Source organism: Corvus moneduloides, chromosome 1 (assembly GCF_009650955.1).
Source record: "Corvus moneduloides isolate bCorMon1 chromosome 1, bCorMon1.pri, whole genome shotgun sequence".
NCBI classification, from domain to species: Eukaryota; Metazoa; Chordata; class Aves; order Passeriformes; family Corvidae; genus Corvus; species Corvus moneduloides.
In genome coordinates, this window is record NC_045476.1 from 900,469 (window position 1) to 924,396 (window position 23,928).

Sequence of the window (23,928 nt, forward strand, 5' to 3'; positions counted from 1 at the left end):
TCATACACCAGGAAAGTCCTGGATGAGGACTTTGGTTCTGCAAAGGCATTAACAGGTCCTGACAACTTCTCCCATCATCGCTCCGTTTATTGATGCCACTGTCCAACATGAGATCTGACAGCACCGGGAAGGAGCCCGGCGTCCTCCGGGGAGCTGATGCCACCACCCCAGCCCCAGCCCAGCTCTTCGCATGGATCTCACCCAGCCACAGCCCAGCCTCAGGAGCTGCAGCCAGGACAAGCTGGGATCCCCAGGAACAGAGCTGGTACAAACAGGAGCTCAAACCAACAGCAAGGAGATGGATCGTGTCCCACCCACCCTGGCAGCAGGTGCCCAGGAGCAGGGAGGTCTTTCCTTGCAGCCAGCCTGGAGCTGCTCCTCCCCTGGGCAGGAATCCCGCAGCTCCCGCATTGAGGAACGTGGTCGATGCCACCGGCAGCGGCTCAAGGACAGCAGAGCAGTTAAACACAAGGTCTCACTCTCAGTCTGTGGTGACCCCACAGCACCCCAATGCCCTCGGTGGTGGCAGGGCCAGGCCCCTGGTGGGAGGATCGAGCGCTAGGAATGGGTGTTTGGAGGAGCCTTGCGGAGGGGTCCTACCAGAAAAAGGGTCTTTTACTGCAACTAGAGTTTTATTCTATTGTATAATTCAGGAGTGCATCACAGCCCCGCGAGCCGGGCAGGCACCTATCAGCGCTTCCAATCTAGACACACGCACAACTTCCTCATCAGCTGCATCTGTTAATTACTCACCTCCCCCCGGCCGGAGCTCCTCCTGTAGCATCCAGCCCAGACGAGGCAGCGCCTCCGCAGAGCTCCTGGACAAAAAGTGACTGTGCCAGAATCAGCCTACAGAGAGCAGTTAACAAAAAAAAACCAAAACAAAACAAAACAAAAAAACCAAAAAAACCCACCAAAAATAAAATCTTGCCCACCCTAAGGTTGCTTATCAAATAAAAAGTTCCTCCACATTTATTAAAAAAAACCAAACAGTAGATTTAAAAAGCAGTTACGAGTCCTACTCTGGCAAAACACCCTGTGTACAGGTTTCTTTTGTTGGTGGTTTGTTTGCTTGTTGGTGAGGATTCCCCCTAAATCAGCTGCTTCTGTTAATTTTATATATATATAATCTTTTTTAATTTTGCCGCGCGTTGCTTGCTTTAATTCATTAATTTATTTCCAATCAGCCGAGTCTCCACCAGACCAGCGGCGCTACCACACAAAGCTTCCTTGATGTCCATGCCCTGAGCCGGGGTGGGGGGAGATGGATGGAGGGAGGGTGGGAGAGATGAGTGGAGGAGAAGGAGGACGAGGAGGAAGGAAGGAATGGAGGGAGGGAGGGAGAGGAGGGAGAGGAAGCCTGGGCAGCCCCTCACTCTCCCATGTGCGTCCTCAGGTGGTACTTGAGCGACTGCTTGTAGCGGAAGCACTTGGTGCACTCGGTGCAGGGGTAGGGCCGCTCGCCGGTGTGCGCCCGCTGGTGCTCCAGGAGGTGATGCTTCTGCGTGAAGTTCTTGCCGCACTCGGTGCAGTGGTAGGGCCGCTCGCCCGTGTGGATGCGCTGGTGCTCCAGGAGGTGGTGCTTGCGGATGAAGCCCTTCCCGCAGACGGCGCAGGCGTGCGGGCGCTCCCGCGTGTGGATGCGGTAATGGTTGGTGAGCTTGGACTTCTCGCTGAAGGTCTTCTCGCACTGGCTGCACTGGTAGGGCCGCTCGCCGGTGTGAGTCCGCTGGTGCCGCAGCAGGTGGGAGGGCCGGGTGAAGTTCTTGCCGCACTGGGGGCACAGGAAGGCCATCTCGTTCTTGCCGGCGTGGATCCTCTGGTGCATGAGGAGGCTGATCTGCAGGCGGAAGCTCCTCCGGCACTCGCCGCAGGTGAAGGGCCGCTCCCCGACGTGGGTGATCTGGTGTTTGCTGAGGCTCGACTTGTGGCTGAAGCTGCTCTCGCACTCGGAGCACTTGTAGGGCTTCCCCGGGGGCGGGGGCCGCGACGGGGGCTTGAGGCCGTGCTCGGGGCGCCGCGGGACCCCCACGCCGCGGCGCGTGTGGCTGCGCTGGTGCAGCAGGAACTGCTGCTTGTTGCGGAAGCTGAGGTCGCACTCGTGGCACTCGTAGGGCCCTTCCTTGAGGTGGTTGCGCTGGTGGATCATGAAGTTGATCTTCAGCATGAAGCTCTTCCCGCACTCGGGGCAGATGTAGGGTCTCTCCCGCGTCCGGTTCCGCTGCTGGCCGCTGGCCGGCTTCATGTCCCCGGAGTCCCTCTCGCAGGCCGACGGCTTCCTCACGCGGGCGGCCAGGCCGCGGGGCTGCGCCTTGGAGCTGCACTGCGCCTCACAGCCCAGCCCGGCCTCGTGGCTGGGGAACGCCGGCGGCTCGCTCCGGCCCGAGAACATGGCACATGGCTCCAGCGTGTCCGGGTCATCCTCCTCCTCCTCCTCCTCCTCCTCTGTCTTGATCACGATCCCATCCTCTGTGGGGGAAAACCGAACAGTGTCAAGGTTACTGGGTGGGACGGGGTGGCTTCTTATACCCCTGGGTGCTACAGAAACACCTGCACAGGCTCCTGCAGCTGTTTGCGCCTGCCCCACCACCCGGACACGAGCTGGCTGCAGCCGGAGCCCGGAGCGCTGGGATGGGCCACATGCCCCCTGAACACGGAGCTCAGGTCAGGCTCCCCCGGAGGGTCTGCTCTGACCAATTGCCAATAGGTTTGGCAGCTTCATGGTGCTGCAGGATGTGGGGGATAACAGTGTCATGGGCTCACCAGGGCTCGGGTGGCCAAGAGATTTCAGAGCAGCTCCATCTGCTGCTGTTTCACTGGGCTACAACAACACTCCCCACATGGCACCACTCAACACAAACACAGCACTGGGCTGCTGGCTCTGCTCTGGGAACAGCACAGCCAGCCTGGGACTGTCCCCTTCCCTCAGCCTTGCCATGAGGGGAGAGACCCACCTCCTTCCCAGAGCACCCAGCAGTGGGATGGAATGGCAGTGGGATGGATGGCAGCAGGCCAGGTTCGCCTTCGTGTCACCAAGGCAGGAAGTGAGCCAGGGATTTTGTTTGGTGAGAGCAGCCATCCCAGGGACACAGAGCACGACATGCACAGCCAGCACAGCCCAAGGAAAGGCCCACAGGGCATCCCTCATGTCACCCCACACTGGACTTCCAGCCAGGCCTAAATAGTCTCCTGGGAAGAGCAGCTACACTTTCCCAAGAAAGGGAAATCGACAGGAGTGGATGTGTCAAAGCTGTGGCGGCCCTCTTCCCTCTGAGGGAGGGGAAAACCCAGGTCCTTCTCCCTGCCCCCCTCTATGGACCTGGGGGCTCAATCCCCCATCCCGGCCGGCACCGCCGTAGCTCCTGCCCAGCCCCACCAGCTGGGCCCCACGCCCTGCCAGAGGCAGCGGCTCTCGGACAAGGATCGGCTCCAGCCCCACTGGTGGCTTGGCTGCTTTCCCTCACAAAGCCGTGAGCAGACCACAGGACCCACAAGACGGAGCTGAGGCCCTCAAGAGCCCAACCCTGTGCGTCTTGGTTTGTGTTACACCACAAAGCCGTCAGGAGGAGGGAACCCACCATTCCCAACCTCTCATCTCCCTGCTCTCCCATCCCCACCCTCGCAGCACATCTGCAGGACTTGGCCTGCATCTGCCACTCCACTGGCAGAATTCTACACATGAAACACTCGGTGCCATCACTGCATCTCTCCACTAAATCACCTCATCCTTCCCCTTCCCTCCTGGCAGCTCACACACCACAGAGCTCCAGCCGTTCTTCCCTGTCCTGCGGAGCTGCCCCGAGCAACTCCCACACTTGGCAACCTGCAGGACCTCCCACATTCCTCCAGCAGAGTCCGGTGTGCAACCATCCACTCCTCCACACCTCACACCAACGTCCTGCCCTCTGCCACAGCGGGATTTTGGGAGCAGGGCTCACTGGGGCTCTCACAGAACACTGCCTGAGGCACATCTTCCCTTGGTCTCGGTGGGTAACACACGGAGGGCTGGGCCAGTGCTCACTCCGCTCCGGAGTGGAACAGGAGCCCTCAAAAACCACCTTCTGTGCCCACCAGGGACATGCTGCCTCCTCCTCCAAGCCCAAGGCCTGGCCAGAGCCACTCTTGGAAGCTGCTGAACCCAGAAACTTTCCTTCTGGTGCTGGTTTCTGGGGGGGATTTAACTCCTCCTGCCCATCCAACCCTTTGCCCACCTTTTCCTAACCCACCACAGCCCCCCGGGCCTCCCGTGTCCAGAGTGTCTCACCGGTGCAGCTCCCGTGGTGGACGATGACCCTCTGGATCTCGTTGAAGTCGGCTCCATACTCGGACGAGTCCCCCAGGCTGGTTCCCGGGAGGTCCCTCGGCGGGGACACGGAGCCGTAGGGGCTCTCGCAGGCTGCCTCCTCGTCTGGGCTCTGGAAGCTCCCCTCGGACTGCCCTGACATCCCGTGCAGCTCGGGGTTCTCGGGGCTGTCTTCAGGAAGGAGCTCCTCCGTTTTGATCACAACCCTTATTCCAGCTGCAGCAACGAGAGATTCCCGCCTGCCATCACTCCCAGGATGAAGGAACTGCTCCCAGCAATCCCCGCCGGCTCTGGCTGCTGATCCCACAGAGGGGTTTCATCTCCTCGGCCTCTTCTGCTCTCCCTACAGCCCCTGCCCTTCACCCATCCCTGCCACGCTCCCAGCTCCAGCCCAGGACCATCCGCAGGCACAGGGAACTCGCTCCACCCAGCCTGGGGCCTTGGTGGCACAGCTCAGCAGCCCTCAGCCACCCCACATTCCCCAGCTGCAGCTCCATGTGGGCCCGTGATCTTCCTCTTCCTATTGGCCTTAACTTAATTTCAAGATCCTTGTGATGGAGAGCGCAGGTAGGGTGTTGGAGTGACCCCACATCCACAGCCTGGGATCAGGGATGACCAGTGGAGATGACAGCATCTCTTCCAGGCCATCTCCTCATCTCCTTATCAGCCCCCTCATGTGACAGCAGGAGTCGCTCTGGCACTTGGGGCCACTGGTGCCTCATTCCCAGCCCAGCCTTGCCCCTCAGCACAGGATGGGACCCCGCTTCCCTGCCCAGGAGGATGCTCCAGGCACCATCCACGCAAAGAGAGGGTGGAGAGGATTTTCTGGATGGATGGGCTCTCCCAATGGGACCCAATTCTCCTTCCTTGCTGGGCACACCAGCTCCCTGAGGACCTGGTCTGGTTGCAGATGCTTCCCTTGCTGGGAAGGGCTCCCAGTGCCCAACTCTCTAGGCTCTGCTTGCCCTGGTTTCTATGTTGAGCTGTACCTGGACACCAAACCTCCCATCAGCCAAATTTATCCCATTCCTAGGCAAGGCTTCTCCTGATAAACCCCATCAGCCACAGCCCCAGCAACACCTGCTTCAGCCTTGGGATGAGCAGCTCCTGGGAGCACAACCCAGGGCTGCCCTGGTGCCAAGGCACCTCCTCACCTGCAGTGGCATCAGTAATGATCTCACTCTCCTCCAGGTCCTGCTCATTCCTGCCCCGCGATTCCTCCCCTTGCTCGATCTGAGACAAAACACCAGGTTTGGAAATTGCATAGTCTGTTGAGAGACAGAGGGGTGGAGAGAGGGGTTACTGCGCTGGGAATTGAATACTGGCTTCCAGCTCTTCCCAGCGCCGGGGAACACGTGAGGACACTCAGGAACATCCACGGGTGCTGCTGGCAGAGGGAATTCAGGGAGACAGGAGCTGAGGTGCCACACACAGAGGAACTACCTTAGAGAAGAAACCAAATCCCTTTCGTTTTTTTCTGGTGGGGTTTTAGAACTTCTTAAGACAAATCGTGCCCACTGCAAAGCCAGAAGCATTTCACCAGCTCCCAGCAGAGCTGGGATTCCTCCTGAACCTCCATAAGAAATGCCCCAAAGCATGGATGACATCAGACAATTCTTCCCTTTGCAAAATCCTCTAAAGGGGTGCATGGGCTGATACCCACTGCAGGCCCCAGGGAAGCCCTTCCACCAGCCATGGGGAAGGAGCTGGTTTTTGACTGCATAACTGTGGCTGGAAGAGGTCTGGGAGGTCTCCAGCCCACCTGCCCACAGGGCACCCCCCACGCAGCCAGAACACCACCACAGCATGAGCTGGAATGAACCCAGACTAAAAACATCCTCCTGTGTTTTTAAGTCTTTAAAATGGGACATTTGGGCCTCGCCCAAGGGGATCTCCAAGGAGAAGCCAGAAGCAGTCCCCCGTCCCTCGGCAGAGCAAGGACACCCCATATTTACCCAGGGAGATCAGAGACTCGTAGTTCCCCTTCATCACATTCTTGTACAGCTCCTTCTGCCACTCCTCCAGCTTCTCCCATTCCTTGTCATTGAAATAGACGGACACGTCATCAAAGGTCACCGGCACCTGCAATTCCAACAGCGGGTTCAGGCAGGAGCCTGGGCATGGCCAAGCTGCAGCTCCTTCAAGGCCATCAACAAGCTGCTTTTTACACTTAAAACAACTCCTGGGCAGGTATTTCTATGGGAATAAAGGACTCAACCAAACCAAAGGGATGGTTCCTAGCCATGAATCCAGACTGGGATTTCCCCAAAGGACCCCGAGCTCCTGCTCTCTGCAGGGTGATCAGGCTTGGGGGACGGTAAGGGAGAGAAAACCCAGGAGCTGGGCTGGACTCATCCCTATTGATGAGCTGACGTAACCCCCGGATTCAATTACCCCAGAACTCCAGAGAAAACTCTACCCAGGCCCACAGGGCTCCCCATTATCCCTGGTTACTCTGTGCTCACTGGCTGCAGCTCCCTATCTCGTTAGCCAAGGAGTAATTCCCAAGGATAAATTCAGGATGTGCAAACAGTGCTGTGTTGGAGTGGAGCTCTTCAGAGGAGAACACAGCACGCCAGTTCTGCCCCCCAACCACGCTGATGGGGTGTCAGGGTCTGAACCCCCCTTTTCCTGACCCTCTCTGCTCTCTCCGGAGTCATTCCCATGTCCTACACGGTCTCATTTGCACACGTTCTTTTAGCGGGAAGGTTGTGAAATTCAAGTAGGAGCTGAATATTGAAGGTGGGCTCTTTCTGGAGCTCAGCTAAACCCAGGGAGCTCATCTGCCTTCCTGAATCCCAAAGCTTCCCCCTTCCCTGCAGCAGCAGCTCCCACTTGCTCCTTCCCCGGCCTGGGAGACTCTGCAGCACCAAGGTGGTCAAAACAAAAGAACCACAAAATCTGCAGGGTTTTTTCAAATGGTGTCAAAAAGAAATGAACAAAAAAAGAGTCAGTGGTCCCAGGGCTTTGCAGCGCAGTGGAGCAGAACTGAAACCTCTGGCCTGAGTACCAGGATGTCCTCCCAGGCCGGTGTCCCACCGTGTTTCAGTCCCAGGCAGGGATGAGCTGGGAAGCTGCGATGGGCAGCTGCAATGGTGAGAGACTCCCCTGTGCTGGGGCTGTCCCCGCTCACCCACCCCGGTCCTGTCCTGCCCTCCGGGAGCATTTTGGGTGCAGTGCCTGGCTCCCAGACCCCAGGACACCATTACCTTGGGGACTTCCCCCTTCCTGCCCGGGGGCAGCCGCAGGATCCAGAAGTTCCTGTTCTTCAGGAGGTTCTCCATGTTCTCCAGGCGCCGCTGGAGCAGCCCGTACTCCTGGATGAGGGTGCCCAGCGCTGCACACTTGCTCTCCAGCTGGTTCCCCAGCTCCGCCGCTGTCTTCTCACAGTCGATCAGCTTCTTCTCCGCCATCCCCGTCCGACCCTCCAGGTCGAGCAGGCGGGTGGAGTGGGAATCCACCTTCCGCTCCACCGCCTGTACGGCCGCCACCACGGTCAGGGACAGCTCTGCCGTCTGCGTCTCCCGCTCCGAGGTGCGCTCGGGGCCGGCCGCTGGCCGGAGGGGCGAGGGGCAGCGCGGCGGCCGCACCGGCTCCGGCGCCTGCGGACACAAGGGCGCGGGGTCAGGGCGGGGGTCCCCCCGGGGGGATGGGACCCTGCCGGGGCGATACGGATCCCCCCCGGCGTGACAGGGGCCCCCCGGGACGATGGGGACGCCCCCGGGGCCATGCAGACCCCGCGGGGGGGCCGCTGCAGGGCCCAGCGCTCCCCGGGGCGGCGGGGACGTCCCCGTGTCCCCGCTAAGCCGCTTACACCGGCCCCGTGCCGGTCCCACGGGACGGGCAGGACCCGCGGCGGCGGGGGCGGGGGGAGGTGACAGCGCGGGGCCGGGAGGTGACACGGTGGGGGCGGGGGGGGGCGCGCGGTGACACGGGCCGGCCGAGCCCCGTTGCCATGGGCACGGCGAGGGGACACCCGGGGGGCGGCGGGCGCCCCGTCGCCATGGGGACCGGGCGGTGACACGGGGGTGGGGGGCGGCGGCGGGTCCGTCCCAAGGGGCCGCAGGGCCCGGCGGCGGGGCGGGGGGGGGGGCGGGGGGGCGCGGCGGCCGGGCAGGCCCGGCCCCGACGGCAGCGCGGGCGCCGCCGGCCGCGGAGGCCCGGGCGGGCTCGGCGCGGCCCCGCCGCCCCCCCGGGGCCGCCCGTCCCGTCCCCGCCCGTCCCCCCGGGGAGGCGGCCGCGGCCCCGCGCGCTGACAGCGCCCGCCGCCCGCCGCCACCCCCCCCGCCCGCCGCGGCCCCGACGGCGCGGCCCGGGAGCCCCGACGTGCGGCCCGCGAGCCGCGGGCGGGCGGTGCGCGCCGGGCCCGGCCCCGCGGCGGGCGGGCGCCCTTTACCTGAGCGGGGGCCCCCTCGGCCATGGCCCTTTGTTCCGTGCCCGGGGCCCCGGGGGCTGCGGCCGGGAGGATCCAGCGCCCGCTCGCTGCTTCACCTCCGCCCGCCGCCGGGCATCGGGCTGGGCGCGGGGCGGCGCGGCGGGGCGGGGGCGCGGCGCGGCGGGGGCGGGGCGGGGGCGGCGCGGGCCTGGCGGGCGGAGGCGGCGGGGCGGGGGCGGCGGCGGCTCCGACACCGAGCGTGGCTCCGGGTCCGGGTCCGGGTCCGGCGCTCCGGCCGCGCCGCTGCCCCGCCGCGCCGCCAGGGGGCGCTGCAGCCGCCGGACCGCGCGCGGGCCGGGGCGGAGCGGGGCGGCGCGCGCCGCACAGCGCCCCCTGGCGGGCCGACGGCATCAGCGCCCCGCCCCGTCGGGGCCCCCCCACGGCACCGCCCGCAGCGGGGACAGGGGGGGACCGCGGGGACAGGGGGGCACTGCGGGGACAGGGGGGGACCTCGGGGACCGGGGGGCACTGCGGAGACCGGGGGAACCGAGAGACCGGGGAACTGACGGGGGTGGGGGCATTGGGGGCACGGGGGAGCTGGGCGGGCGGGGGTACTGGTGGCACTCGGGGCATTGCCCGAGGCACGGGGCTTGCGGCGGGGAAAGAGGGGGGACTGGGGGGGGGACCGAGGGGTCACTGGGGAGGCCCCGGGGCCGCCTTCCCCGGCTCCGCCCGTCGGGTCCCTCCCGCCCATCCCCACGGGCTCGGAAATGGCGGCCGGAGGCGGCGGCGCCGTGGAAACAGAGCGAGCCCTCCCCGCCCACGGCCTCCCCGCCGGACCCGACCCCAGCATCCCAACCCATCCCATCCCGTCCTATCCCGTCCCGTCCTCTCCTGTCCCATCCCTTTCCGTCCCCTCCCGCTGCCCCCTCCTGTCTCACATCATCCATTCCTATTCTTTCCCACCTCCTCCCAGTCCATCCTGTCATGTCCTTTCCAGTCTTGTCCTGCTCCATTCTGTCTCTCCCACCACGCCCTGTCCCATCCATGCCCTCCTGTCCCACCCCCTCCATGCTGTCTCTTCATGCCCCAGCCCATCCCACTCCATCCACACCGTCTGATCCCATCCGATCCCATCCTCTCCCATCCCATTCCATGCTGTGTGTCCAGTCTTGTCCCATGCAGTCCCACCCTCTCCATCCCACATCTTGTCCCATCACATCCCATTCTGTCCATGTCTCATCCAGTTCCATCCCATCTCATTCCATTCATCCTGCCCCACTGTATCCTACTGTATCCCATCTGCCCTGTGCCATCCCATCCTGTTCCATCCCATCCCTCCCGGTTCTAGCTCATCCATCCGGTCCCACCCCATTCCATTCCATCCCCGTCTCATCTCCCCAGTCCCATCCCTGCCTGCTCTGGCACAGCCCCGCCACACTTTGGGGGGGAAGTCACCAAACACAGGGAAGGGCAGGAAACCCTTTAGTTTATGGGAAAAGGGAGAGGACAAGTGGGATGGGTCACCCCGGCTTGGGAGGTACAGGGGTGTGACAGCAGGTGGGGACCCCCAGTTAGGGACATCCTGTCCAGGCCCCTCTGGGGCTGTCCCAGGGATCCACAGCCTCTGTCCAGGGCTGACCCATTGGCAGGGGACACCAGGAGCAGCTCTGGGATGGAGGGGGTCCCTCCCTGGGGTTTGTACATCCCAGTGCAGCTGGGGACACTGGGCTGCAGGGCAGCTCCTGGCACAGGGAGTGCCTGACCCTGGCTGTGGGAGGCCCCACGCTGTCCCTATGGAGATGGGTGTGATCACCAGGTGTATTTATTCCCAGGAGTGGACTGAGCAGGATGGGGACACAGCCGTGTCCATGGAGTCCATGCGCCTGTGCCCTGGGCTCCAGCCACGTGTGTGCACACAGAGCACACGTGTGACCAGAGCAGGACACTCGCGTGGCCTCACCGTGCGCTCAGGGCCGTGCTCGGCCTCACCATTGGCATCACCTGCCCTTCCCAGCCTGGATCCCACAGGATGCTCCTTCCCTGAGCTCTTTTCCCTCCCCCTCCTCCTCCCCACCATCTCCGTGCCCGCATGGGGCAGCCCCATCCCACAGGGTGGGCATTCACCCGGGGTCACTCAGAGCATGGGGGGATTCCCCTGGGGTCACTCAGAGTGTGGGGGGATTCCCCTGGGGTCACTCAGAGTGTGGGGGGATTCACACTGGGGTCACTCAGAGCATGGGGGGATTCCCCTGGGGTCACTCAAGAGTGTGGGGGGATTCACACTGGGGTCACTCACTCAAGAGTGTGGGGGGATTCACCCGGGGTCACTCAGAGTGTGGGGGGATTCACACTGGGGTCACTCAGAGTGTGGGGGGATTCACACTGGGGTCACTCAGAGTGTGGGGGGATTCCCCTGGGGTCACTCAGAGTGTGGGGGGATTCCTCTGGGGTCACTTGCTCTGTCTCCCCAGGCACCCAGCATGGATTGGGATGGCTGAGGGGCTCCGGCACTCCCCGGTCTCTGGGCTCCAAGTGCCACATGCCCACGGTGGTTCTGACCTATGAGCTGCCCTCTCCACCTCCCACACCGGGTCCCAAGCTGGAACAACCCCTGAGCCTTGCTGAAGGTCTCTGGTGGGGAGAGGGAACTGTCTCTGTGTCCTGGGCTCTGGCAGGGAAGAGCCTGGGGAATGCTGGGCTGAGGGGGAGCCTGGAAGGGAAGTGCCCCCAGTGTGTGGCACCAGCTGGGCACCCTTTGAGGTCCCTTCCAGCCCAGGCCGTTCCATGATTCCATGGTCCCAGCTCCATGGCCACAGCCACCAGCGTTTCTCCCTCTCCCTCATCCTGGGCATGGGATGCCCCGGCTCCATCCCACCCCAGATCCAGGGACTCCTCAGCCATCCACAGCCCTGTTAGTCTGTGGCACAGGCTGACTCCCAGAGCACAAACCCAAAATCTGCTTCCAGCCATAGGAGCAAAGTCAAAAACACAAATCCCAAGTGCCAGATGCAGCATCCCAGAGCAGCCTCGTTTGCCAGGCCTGGCTCTCCAGATGCTCAGCTTGGCTTGGGCTGTTCACCTGTTCCACAATTACTTGGAAAAGCTCCCGAGTAACAGCCAGGAGCAAGATGAGGGAGCTGCAGGTACCAGTACACGGAATTCAGAATGGAAACACTGTATTGACAGACTTTACAAAAGTTGTTACAAAACACGGTCACGAACCAGCAGCTGACGATACAGAGCGAAGAGACACCACGTACAGCCACCTCAGAACAACACCAACAGCTCCAGAAGTCATCCAATATTTACACAAACAGCTGGAAAACTCTGGGCGGTTATCGCATACATGGAAGTGTTTTAGAGCAACTGTGAAATATAGTGTCACACCTTTCCTTGTAGTATTATCATCATAATAATTAATAATAATAATAATAATTAATAATAATAGACTACTTCTAGGTTAACTAAAAACCAAACAGCTCTTTACAGGGGTTAGGAGAAGCTGCTTTCACTCGTCTGACTTACCTGAGTGAGACCAAACCCAGTTAAAAAATAATAATAAAATCACCTTCATTGCCAGGAGTCCGTGAGTCGGCCCAGCAGCGCCGTTCCCTCACGCCAGAGGGGAACCACAGCCCGGCTGGTGCCAGTGACACCCTTCAGAAGAACGGAGACGTGTCCTCCTCGTGCGAGTGAGCCCAGCACGCCTCCAAACGCTGCCCTTCCCGACTCCTCCTGCTCCAATGTCCTCAGCCCCTTCTCCTGCACCTGCTTCATCTCACCCCGCTCTTTGCCACGCTCTCCTCTCCGCTTTTCCGCCTTCCACAAATCCCGCGTCGTGCCCTGACCACCTCTCTGCCTCGCTTCTCTTCCCTTCATCCCAGTCCTGGCCTCGCAGCCTTTCGGGACACGGCAACGCAGCGGGAGCGGGCGGCCGGCTGGGAACGGCACCTTCCTTCCCTCCCTCCCTCCTCGCGCTTCCAGCCTTGCAGTGAAACGAGTGGAAAAAAGAAAGCGAAAGCTTGTCACTCCTGAATATGCACAAAGATAGGTGGGGGAACACCTGCTATATACGGACCCCAGAGAATCGCTCGGGATTATTCTCTACGGGCAGAATCCAACCCTGCGTAGGGAACAGCGAGCACGGGGCCTGCGCCGCGGTGGAAGTGCCACGGAACCCCGCGGGGTCCCAGACCTGCCTGGGCCGGCCGAGCAGAGTCTTTAAGAGGAATTCCTTGGATGCTTCACCAAAGCGGGCTTCGTAGCATGACCACATGGATTAGCTGCGATACAAGTCACCTGCCATCATGCTGCACGTCCACCTGCCAGACCGTCACGGTCACCGCGAGCCCTCCTGCCCCGGCCCCACCATGGCTACTGCTTAGTCTCTTTTTTCACGCAGAAATGGTCGGTTTGGGTGCCCGCCGAGCCCAGGTTGTGCTGGGAATCCTCCCCGGGCCGCGGGTTGCGGGAGTGGATTTTCTGGTGGCAATTCAGGGACTCCTTGTAGCGGAAGTGCTTCCCGCAGACGGGGCACTGGTAGGGGGTCTCCCCGGTGTGCACCCGCCAGTGCTTGAGCAGGTGGTCCCGCCGGATGAAGCTCTTCCCGCACTCGGTGCACTGGTAGGGCCTCTCCCCGGTGTGGATGCGCTGGTGGCGGATGGCTTTGGAGAGGTCTCGGAAGTCCTTCCCGCAGTAGGTGCACGTCAGCGGCCCGTCGCCCTTCCCCGTGTGCAGCTTCTGGTGCAGGATCAGACTCACTTCCAGACTGAAGCTCTCCTTGCACTGGGAGCAGGTGTAAGGCCTCTCCACCATGTTGTTCACCTGGTGCCTGACGAAGCCGTACTTGAATCCCGAGCTCTTCTCTCCGTCGGGGCGCTTGGACGCTTTGGAGCGGGAGGGGCCCTGGCCCTTCGCTTTGGATTTCTGCCGGAAGCCCTCGCTGTGCTCCAGGGACGTGCAGGCCTCCTCGCTGGCGTGCGCCTTCTGGTGGGTGGCGAAGAGCTGCTTGTCCAGGAAGCTCTCCCCGCACTCGCAGCAGATGTAGGGCCCCTTGTCCGCCGCCGCCTCCTCGGGATCCTTCCTGGCCAAGTCTCTCCCGCGGCGCACGGAGCGCCTCAGCCCGTTGCCCGTCGCCGTTCGCTGCGGCGGGGCTGACCCGCTCTGGCTCTTGCTGCTCGACTGCATCTCCTCCTCTGGGCTGGAGAAAACTTCTTCCCACTTTCCTGTCAACGACCTGGAAAGCTCCAGGCTCTCAGAGCCTTCCTCGTCGCACGGCTGTTCGTCTGGCAGAGCAGAGACACTCGTGTCATTTGGGGAGGAAGAACTGGGTTGTTATTTACACCACAATTCCCTCGGGACACGGGTGGTCTCTGCTGCGCGCACCCAGCTCAGAGCCTGGCACTGACGGGGCTGCGAGTCCAGCTGGGAGCACCTACTATGTCCTGGGATACAGGCGAGGCCAGAGGGGTTTGACTTGGAATCTCAGAATCACTGAGGTTGAAAAAGGCCTCGGAGAGCGAGCCCCAGCACTGCCAAGGCCACCACTGACCATGTCCCCAAGTGCCACGTCCACAGGGCTGTTAAATCCCTCCAGGGATGGGGATTCCACCACTGCCCTGGGCAGTTCCAATGCGTAACAGCCCCTTTTGGGGAAGAAATTGTCACTATTTCCAGCCTGAACCTGCCCTGGCACAACTTGAGGCCTTTTCATCTCCTCCTGTCCCTGTTCCCTGGGAGCAGAGCCCGACCCCTCCCAGCTGCCCCCTCCTGTCAGGGACTTGTGCAGAGCCACAAGGTCCCCCCTGAGCCTCCTTTGCTCCAGCCTGAGCCCCCCCAACTCCCTCAGCCACTTCTGGTGCTCCAGACCCTTCCCAGCTCCGTTCCCTTCTCTGGACACACTCCAGCAACTTCCTGCCTTCAATTATATTGCAATATAATATAATATATATAATCTAGCTATAGATAGGTAGCCAGAGGAAAAAAGTGGGTCCCTCAGCAGGAGGTGAAGCAGGACAGGTCTTTAAGAATGTGTGGTTTAGGATAAAAGCAAAAAGAAACCAGAGAAAAAGGGAATAAAACTTCTTTTCCTCATGGGCTTGTACAGTGCCTGAGGCTGAAGGATCTGCCATGGTATAAACCATGACTCAAAGCAACTATCTGAAATTCTGGCAAAGCACCATCCAGAAGAGCTGAGCTGCTCCTGGGAATGAGGCTGGGAAGCCAAAAGCACATCCAGGCAAGGGACACTTCCCAAAGCAGCTCAGGGCACTCACATGTACCAGGGACCTCCACGCCCTCCTCTTCCTCGGAGCCTTCGTGGCTTTCAGCCAGAGTCTCTTCATATTTACCCCACGAGCTGTCATCGGGCCCAGGGAAGAAAAACTCTGTGCAAGAGAAAAGAGCAGGAGTTACACTCCAACCTTCCAGCTGCTTTAGAGGATTCCAGGAGAGATGGATGAATCAGGTGGGAGACAAGCAGGAGAGCGAAGCCCCCCCTGTACCTGAGCACAGAGCTGACAGAACTGAACAGCCTGCCCCACATCTGCCTCCACCTCCCCGCCGAGTCCCAGGAATCCTGTGGCTCACCAGTGCTGGGGTCCGTGGGGGTCTCCCCTCCCTCCGAGTCCTCCTGATCCTCAGCGTTGGGATCCTCTCCCTGCTCGATCCGTGTCAGCAGGTCAGGCTTGGAAATGGCAGCGTCTGCATGTAAAAAGAGGAGGAGGATGTTTCCCCTGCCCTGGTGAGAGAGCAACTCTCCAGCCTTCGCCCACCAACCTTCCTTCACTGGGAAACGAACGAGAGAGGCTTAGGAAGCTGCTCTCACCCATCTGCCGCGCTCACCTTGGGTGGGCCCTGGATGCAGGAGCACACTCTGCTCAGGTGAGGAGCACCTCCCAGCCTGCAGCGTGAGGAGGACAGTAAGAAAAGGCATCTGCGCTTACCTGCAGGCTCTCCTGTCTTCTCCTCTCCGCTAAGGTCCGCGGATCCATTACAATGGGGACTTCAGCTCGGGGGCAGCACCAGAGCTGCCAGCACTGCCCTCCCCGTGCGGTTCCCTCCAGCCAGGACCGCTCCGTCCTGCACGTCCGAGTCACGGGCTGCTCGCGGATTTTGGTGGGGGAAAGGGGACAATCACCATCTCTCCTCGGGCGGAGAGCGGAAAACTTCACTTCCAGACACATGGGAGGCCCTGGGGGTTAAATTCCACCTCTGCTCCGCTGGATCCGTTTGCCTTACACAGGAGCCAAACCCCTAAACCTCGTTTCTCAAGGGAAACCTTGGGATGAAGCACAGATACATTTCTCTAAGCTCCAGGCTCAGATCCCCAGATCCCCTCCAGCAGGACTGCTGCATTCCCATGCCTCAGGAGCAGGACACGGGATCGGTTTGGAAACAGGAGAATGGGGGCTGTGGTTACCCTTCACCTTTTGCCCTGGCACACAGGGACTGCAGGAAACCTCTGTTCAAAGAAATAAAGGGGGGAAAAAAAAAGCAGAAAAGGCCTGGACTGGGCAGAGCTGGATGGCGGGGAGGTGGATGAGCCTGCACTCGGCACAGGGGAGTGTCTGGCTACCAGGGACGGCATCTGTGCTCCCACCCACTGTCCAGCCAAGGCAAGGTCACTTCTGGAACATGTTGTGAAGGCAGCGTGTTCCCCAGAGGGAATTCCCATGGCCAGGACTGGCAGGAGCGAGCGAAGCGCGTTCCTTTGGCTGGGAATGCACTGCCCTGAGCTGCTGAGGGGAAAGCAGGAGGCAGAGCTCGCCCTCACCCGCTGCTTCTCCCCATCTCTGCCCCAGCAGATCCCGCAGCACCTCGAGCAGGACTCGCTCCCCGGGGTTGGACAGAGCACCCAGGCAAATGTCACTTCTCCCTCATGGAAGGCCCCACGGAAAGGGCTGGAAGGAACCTCAGAGGCAGGGCACAGGGCACCCTCTGCTGCCCTAAGCAGCCAGCGGGCTGATGCACCCAGCGCAGTGGATCGGTGGACCTTGGCGCGACAAAGGAACTTCCCTCTTCCCCAGCTTTGCTTGGATTGAGGGTCCTCTCACTTCCCCTCCTCCTCCTCACAATCCCAGCGCTCGCCGGGCCGCAGGGACCATCGGGGATCCACTGTCCCTGCGGTGACACTCATGACATCCTTCCACCCTGCACGTGGCTGTGAGGGCTGAACTCACTGCCAGGGCTGTGTAACGCCTTCCCAGAGCACACCACCCCCTCCCTGATCCCGCAGCACACCGGGCTGCTTCCATCCATCCACCAGTTCCCGGGAAAACTCCGTGCCAGGAGGCTGAGGGCAAACCCTGGCCCGTCGTTACCCATGGAGATGACGGCCTCGTAGTTGCCTTTCATGATGTGCCTGTAGAGCTCCTTCTGCCACTCGTTGAGGCTCTTCCACTCCTCCTCAGAGAAGTTAAACGAGGCATCGTTGAAGGCCACGGGGACCTGCAAGGAGCAGCACCACGGCGTTTGTTTCTCGTTTAAGGAAGTACCTGGGGATGTTTTCTCATTCAATTTTCTCGCTCAAACGCCCCAAGCGTCGTGCAGGACAGTCCCAGGCAGGAACATCTGCTCCTTCCCGTGTGCCTCAGCCCTCAAGAGACGTGACAGGGATTTCCCCTGTCCCCTCCCCCTGCTCAGCCTCCTCCTGTCACAGGCGCTGCCCCGTGCACAGCGCCTGGCACAGACTCCTTTTCACCTCCTTTTTGACGGTTTTGCTGCTCATCACCTCTGAACAGGCACTTGGCATGTTCCCAAGCCCTCCCAGTTACAGGGGGCTGAGCCACACAATTCCAGGTGATCCAAACACAGGAATTTGTTACATCCCTCCCAGATCACACGTGCACAAGCGGTGCATAATTAACACAGCGGGACCTGTGCTGGTGCTTCTGGGTGCTGAAGGGAAGACAGTGCTGTGGGGGAGCCATGAACTGCTCTCAGCACTGCAGCTGCCTCAAAACGGGGCTGTGAGTGCAGGGATGGGGCTGTGAGTGCACAGGATATGGGGCTGTGAGTGCAGGGATGGGGCCATCAGTGCAGGGATGGGGCTGTGAGTGCAGGGATGGGGCTATCAGTGCAGGGATGGGGCTGTGAGCGCAGGGATGGGGCTGTGAGTGCAGGGTGGGGCTGTCAGTGCACAAGAGATGGGGGTGTCAGTGCACAGGATATGGGGCTGTGAGTGCAGGGATGGGGCTGTGAGTGCAGGGTGGGGCTGTCAGTGCACAAGAGATGGGGGTGTCAGTGCACAAGAGATGGGGGTGTCAGTGCAGGGATGGGGCTATCAGTGCAGGGATGGGGCTGTGAGTGCAGGGATGGGGCTGTCAGTGCACAAGAGATGGGGGTGTCAGTGCAGGGATGGGGCTATCAGTGCAGGGATGGGGCTGTGAGTGCAGGGATGGGGCTGTCAGTGCACAAGAGATGGGGGTGTCAGTGCAGGGATGGAGCTGTGAGTGCAGGGATGGGGCTGTCAGTGTACAAGAGATGGGGGTGTCAGTGCAGGGATGGAGCTGTGAGTGCAGGGATGGGGCTGTCAGTGTACAAGAGATGGGGCTGTCAGTGCACAGGATATGGGGCTGCCAGTGCAGGATATGGGGCTGTGAGCCCAGCATATGTGCAGAACAGCCCTGTTTTGCAGCGGGGAGCAGCGAACCGTTACCTTGGGGACTTCCCCTTTCGCCCCCGGGGGCAGCCGCAGGATCCAGAAGTTCCTGTTCTTCAGGAGGTTCTCCATGTTCTCCAGGCGCTTCTGCAGCTGTCCGTACTCCTGGATGAGGGTGCCCAGCGCCGTCCACTTGCTCTCCAGCTGGTTCCCGAACTCCACCGCCGTCTTCTCGCAGCCGATCAGCTTAGTCTCCGCCATCCTCATCCTGCCCTCCAGGTTCATCAGCTGGGCGGCCTGGGTGTCCACCTTCCTGTCCACGGCCTGGATCTCGGTGACCAGCGTGAGCGAGATTTCGGCGGCCGGCAGCTCGGCCTCGCCGCCGGGGCCCTGCTCGGGGGCGGGCAGCGGCTGCTCCAGGCCCAGCTCCTGGGGCTCCATCATGCTCTCCAGCTCCTGCGGGGGGAACGCGCCGGGCGCGCGGCGGTGAGAGCGGGAATGCGCCCGCAGCCCGTGGGGGGGTGGGGGGGGGGGGGGGGGCGGGACGCGGGGCCGGGCCGGGCCGGGGGGCGGCGGCCGGCGGGGGCGGCGGGGGGCGGCGGCGGGGCTTACCTGAGCGGGGGCCCAGTCGGCCATGGCACGGGGGGCGGCGCGGGCGGTGCGGGGCGGCGGCGCGGGCGGGCGGCGGCGGGGCCGGGCGGCGGCGGCGGCTCAGCAGCGGCGGGGCGGAGCGGCCATGCCGAGGGCGCGGGGCGCGCTGGGAGCGGCGGCGGCGGCGCCCGGCGCCACAGCGACCCCCGCCGGCGGGCGGACCGCGCGCCCATTGGGCGGCGGCGCGGCCAATCGGGGGGCGGAGCGCCGAGGGGGCGGGGCCCGGCGTCACGCGCGCTCCCGCCGCCGGTAGCGGGGCCGCGCGGGGCGGCGGCGGCGGCGGCGCCGGGCGGGACCGAGCGGGCGGGAGGGGACGGAGACAGGTGTGGCAACGCCACCGCGGCCCACCGGGGCTCGGCGGCCCCGCCACCGGCCCCACGGGCAGCGCTGACGCCGCGTCCCGCCGCCCGCCCGCGCGCCGTCATCCCGGTGCGGCATCGCTCAATCACCGCCATCCCTCGCGCTGGTGAGGCCTCGGCGGGAGCAGCACCGGCAGCAGCTGCCGCCGCGTTTCCCGAGGACCGGGACGGTGCCGGTGCCATGAAGGAGGATCGCCAGCATCCCGTCGATTTGGGTGAGGCACCGGGGCCGTCGCGGCACCGGTCCTGGCGTTGCCGGTCGTGGCCTGGCCATGAGCGAGGCCGGCACTCACCGGGTTGGTGCCGGGAGCGGAAGGTCACGGGATGGCTCTGGGGTCACCACGGGACCACACCGGCTGCCTGTCCCCATCACCACGGGCAGCCAACACTGGCCTGTTGTGACCGATGTCATCACTGGTGGCATCTCCAGTGGCATCACCAGTGGCATCACTGGCTGTCCCTCCTCTTGTCTCTGTGACAGGTTACGCCATCACCAAACCCGACATCCTGGCCGAGGTGGAGCGAGGGGACGAGGGGGTGGCGGCGGCAGCGGGGCGTTACGGGGAGCACCAGAGCCCCCGGCCACACGCGGCGCCCGCCGGCCCCTCCCAGGGTGAGCGGGACACGGGGACGGGCGGGATCGTGGCCAGGTGGGACCAGGAGCAGGGCTCGGGCAGTGGGCCGGATCCTGCCGAGCCGGGGCCTTGGTCCCGCGGGATTCCCGGTGAGGGGTCCGCTCCCCAACGCGCTCCTGTCTCCGCAGGGGACTGGCAGGGGAAGGAGGTGAAGAGCGAGGACGGGGTGTCCCCACCGCCCCACTCCCCCCCGTCCCGCCACACCGGCCCCGCCGACTTCCTCGTCCCGCTGCGGGAACGGGGCTGCAGCTACTGCGGCGTCCTCGAGCCGGAGCCGAATCCCGGTGCCGGTAACGGGGGGTTCATCGCCGCACCCCCCGCCTTCGAGAGCCGCCGCTGCCGGCCCGGGGAGCCGCCGCTGGATTGTGCCGAGTGCGGCCGAGGCGTCGGGCAGAAGCCGGACCTGGTGCGGCACCGGCTGGGCCGTGGCACGGAGCTCGGCTACGCCTGCGGCCGCTGCGGGAGAGGCCTCGCCGAGCCGGCGGGGCTGGGGGCCACGGGCAGCCCCCACCGCCCGGCCTCCTGCACCGGGCGCTCCTCGGGCTCGGCGGAGGGAGCGACGGCAGCGCCGCGCAAGGAGCGGAAGGAGCTGTCGCTGACCGAGAAGGTGCGGGTGCTGGAGATGCTGGAGGGCCCCAAGGTGTCGCAGAGCGAGCTGGCCAAGCGCTTCGGGGTGTCGCAGCCCCAGATCTGCCGCATCATCAAGAACAAGGAGCGCATCCTGAGCGAGTGGCACCGCAGCGGCGACCCCGAGCGGAAGCGCAAGCGGGAGGGGAAGGACGCGGCGCTGGAGGCCGCGCTGCTGCGCTGGGTGGAGGGGGCCCGCGCCGCCGACCTGCCCGTGAGCCGCCCGCTGCTGCAGCTCAGGGCCAGGCACCTGGCCGGGGCGCTGGCCCGGCCCGACCCCGAGCCCTGCGGCGGCTGGCTGGCTCGCCTGGGCGCTCGCCACGGCCTCGCCGGCAAGAAGCCGCCGGCGGAGAAAGGGGACGCGGAGCAGCCCACGGCGGAGCACTGGGCCGGCGCCGTGCTGCCCGGCCTCCTCCGCAGCTACGCGCCCGCCGAGATCTTCGCCTGCGGGGAGACCGCGGTGCTGCTCCCGGCCGGCGGCCCCGGCAAGGGCGAGAGCAGCGGCGAGCGGCTGACGCTGCTGCTCTGCGCCAACGCCAGCGGCTCGGAGAAGGTGCCGCTGCGGGCGGTGGGGGACAGCCCCCGGCCACGCTGCCTGCGGGGCGTCAACCTGGAGCAGATGCCGTGGAGCTACCGCGCCGGCAGCCTGGCCGGCCTGACCGCCCCGCTGTTCGCCGAGTGGCTGCGGGAGTTCAACGAGGGGATGCGGCGGCAGGGCAAGAGCGTCCTCCTCCTGCTGGCCAAGCACGAGGCGCACCCCTACCTCCAGCTGTCCAATGTCAGGATGGTCTTCGTCCCGCCGGCCACCGCCCTGGCCCAGCCCCTGGACCGCGGCATCGCCAGCGACCTCAAGGGCCACTACCGGCGCCGGCTGCTGCGGTGGCTGCCGGCGGAGCGCGGCGCGGAGCAGCCCAGCCTGCTGGATGTGCTGCACATGCTGGCACAAGCCTGGGGCGACGTTCACCCGGGGCTCATCGCCAGCTGCTTCCGCGCCGCCGGCCTCACCCCCGATGCCAGCGCCGAGGCCGTGTCCCTCACTTCGGCACCCGGCCTGCTCAGCCGGGAGCAGCTGGAGCGCGACGGGGACCCGGCGGGGGCGGATGGGGACGAGGGGATGGCGGAGGGCGAGGACGCGGGCGAGCTGGCGGCCGTGCCGCCCTGCCCCTCGGAGCGGGAGGTCTGGAGGAGCCTGGCCACGCTGCGGCGGTACCTGGAGTGCCAGGCCACCTCGCCGGACCTCTTCCAGGCCTTCTACGAGCTGGAGGACGCGGTGCACATGGTGTCAGCCGGCGCGGGGCGAGCCCTCCTCGGGGACACCCTTCCCAAGCAGTGACCGGGCGGCTGGTGTGTGCCCGGACCCGCTCGTGCCCGTGAGAGGGACCGGTGCTCCCTGGGGCCGTCACCGGACCGGCCTGGCCACTGTCCCCTGCAGTTGTGCCGTGGGGTTTGCTGTGGGTCTGTATGGCCCCATGGGATCACCGTGTGTGGGGGCTGAGGAGCCGCCACGCTCTGGGTGTCACCCGTGGGGCACTGGCAGTGCTGGGGACACAAACCTGCTGCCAGAACCTTCTCCCAGAGGGTGGCTGCTGCAGCCAGCAGGAAACGGTGTGGAGCTGCTGCCGGTGGGGATTTGCCCTGGGTGGGGTAGTTGTGACTGCCGTGGGGGGATGTGGGTGGTGCTGGGGTGTCCCCGTGCCAGGGACGGCAGCTTCTTCCCGTGGGGGAACCAGGTGGCACTGGCTGCTGTCACCAAGTGCTGCTCGGAGAATTGTTACAGGCATTAAAAAGTTGGTATTCAGCAAAGGGAAGCACGGGTGGTTTTATTCTACTGTCGCATCCGCTGTGAGTGGTGGGGCAGAGCTCCCCAGGGTTGCCGGGAGCAGTGGGGCCACCCCAAACTTCCCCCTTCCCCTCCCTCTCCTTGTCCTGGGCACACCATGGCCCCCACAGCCACCCCGAGCTGTGCCATCCCCACCCGGGTACCAGGCCCAGGGCAGTGAGGATCTGGCTGACCGCCCTGTGGGGACTGTGCCAGCCTTGGTGGCACCCACGGGCACCCTGGGGTCCCCTGCACAGCCCCCCTGTACACTGTGCACCTTGTCCCCCACACTGGGGTTCCTGGGGTGGGACGGAGTACGGGGATGACCCTCTGCATGTCCACAGTCACAGGCAGCTGCAGGCCACCAGGCCACCAGGCAGGGACAGAGGCCCAGGGGGTACAGGGATGGAGTCCACAGGGGAATCCCCACACGGATAAATGGTCACGGGTGAGCATGAGGTACCCAGGGGAGAGGGGGTGCAGTTACAGGGAATGCAGTTATGGGGTGCAGCAGGGGGGACCCCCACAGGGATGCACAGCCACGGGTGGGAAAGGGAGGGGATGCGGGGACTCGATGCATGGGGGGAGCCCCACGGGAATACGCCGTCACGGGGGTACATGGGGTGCATGGGGGTGGGACCCCCATGGGTGCATCATCAGGGGGGTGCAGGGATGGGGGGCACGGGGGGATCCCCGCGGGGACACAGCCCCACAGGGGTACCCCCGGCTCCCTCGGGAGTGAGGTACAGGGATGCATCACCCCAGGGGGACCCCCACGGGGATACATCCGCAGTGGGTACCCGCCGTCCCCTCGGGGTGGAATGCAGGGATGTCCCCTCCCGGTGGGCTGTCTCCTCCCGGTGGGCTGTCCCGTCCCGGTAGGATGTCCCCTCCCAGTGGGCTGTCCGGTCCCGGTGGGCTGTCCCGTGTCGGTAGGATGTCCCCATCCCGGTGGGCTGTCCCTTCCCGGGGGGCTGTCCCGTGTCGGTAGGATGTCCCGTACCGGTAGGATGTCTCCTCCCGGTGTCCCCTCCCGCGGGGCTGTCCCGTGTCGGTAGGATGTCCCGTACCGGTAGGATGTCCCCTCCCGGTGTCCCCTCCCGCGGGGCTGTCCCGTGTCGGTAGGATGTCCCGTACCGGTAGGATGTCCCCTCCCGGTGTCCCCTCCCGCGGGGCTGTCCCGTGTCGGTAGGATGTCCCGTACCGGTAGGATGTCCCCTCCCGGTGTCCCCTCCCGCGGGGCTGTCCCGTGTCGGTAGGATGTCCCGTACCGGTAGGATGTCCCCTTCCGGTGTCCCCTCCCGGGGGGCTGTCCCGTGTCGGTAGGGTGTCCCCTCCCGGTGCCCCTCCCGGTGGGCTGTCCCGTCCCGGTGGGATGTCCCGTCCCGGTGTCCCCTCCCGCGGGGCTGTCCCGTCCCGGTGGGATGTCCCGTACCTGCAGGATGTCCCCTCCCGGTGTCCCCTCCCGGTGGGCTGTCCCGTCCCGGTAGGATGTCCCCTCCCGGTGTCCCCTCCCGGTGTCCCCTCCCGCGGGGCTGTCCCGTGTCGGTAGGAT

The 23,928-nt window shown here is 64.0% G+C and overlaps 2 protein-coding genes across 3 annotated transcripts in view; one reads left to right on the forward strand and one right to left on the reverse strand.

The window, feature by feature from the left end:
* Window positions 1-625: 625 nt before the first annotated feature.
* Window positions 626-23,928, reverse strand: part of LOC116439989 — a 34,611-nt gene continuing 11,308 nt past the window's right edge. Inside the window, exons 11-26 of the mRNA XM_032100191.1 lie at window positions 21,519-21,805; window positions 20,979-21,149; window positions 20,402-20,879; window positions 20,132-20,330; window positions 19,282-19,558; window positions 18,340-18,799; window positions 17,003-17,129; window positions 15,270-15,383; window positions 14,957-15,067; window positions 13,060-13,966; window positions 9,023-9,168; window positions 7,513-8,699; window positions 6,259-6,385; window positions 5,458-5,571; window positions 4,265-4,519; window positions 626-2,469 (exon numbers count right to left, since the gene is read on the reverse strand). Coding sequence (XP_031956082.1) covers window positions 1,373-2,469; window positions 4,265-4,519; window positions 5,458-5,571; window positions 6,259-6,385; window positions 7,513-8,699; window positions 9,023-9,168; window positions 13,060-13,966; window positions 14,957-15,067; window positions 15,270-15,383; window positions 17,003-17,129; window positions 18,340-18,799; window positions 19,282-19,558; window positions 20,132-20,330; window positions 20,402-20,879; window positions 20,979-21,149; window positions 21,519-21,805 — 6,057 coding nt within the window. The 3' untranslated portion in view covers window positions 626-1,372. The remainder of the gene's footprint in view (window positions 2,470-4,264; window positions 4,520-5,457; window positions 5,572-6,258; window positions 6,386-7,512; window positions 8,700-9,022; window positions 9,169-13,059; window positions 13,967-14,956; window positions 15,068-15,269; window positions 15,384-17,002; window positions 17,130-18,339; window positions 18,800-19,281; window positions 19,559-20,131; window positions 20,331-20,401; window positions 20,880-20,978; window positions 21,150-21,518; window positions 21,806-23,928) is intronic.
* LOC116439262 (tigger transposable element-derived protein 3-like) lies at window positions 19,172-22,362 on the forward strand. 2 transcript variants are annotated; one of them, XM_032098678.1, is made up of 3 exons: window positions 19,172-19,507; window positions 19,774-19,905; window positions 20,056-22,362. In XM_032098678.1, the coding sequence occupies exons 1-3, from the start codon at window positions 19,474-19,476 to the stop codon at window positions 21,885-21,887; spliced, it is 1,998 nt and encodes a 665-aa protein (XP_031954569.1). In that variant the 5' UTR covers window positions 19,172-19,473; the 3' UTR covers window positions 21,888-22,362. The 2 variants fall into 2 exon arrangements, with proteins under 2 accessions (XP_031954569.1, XP_031954483.1); XM_032098592.1 differs by having other exon boundaries at window positions 19,222-19,507; window positions 19,774-22,362.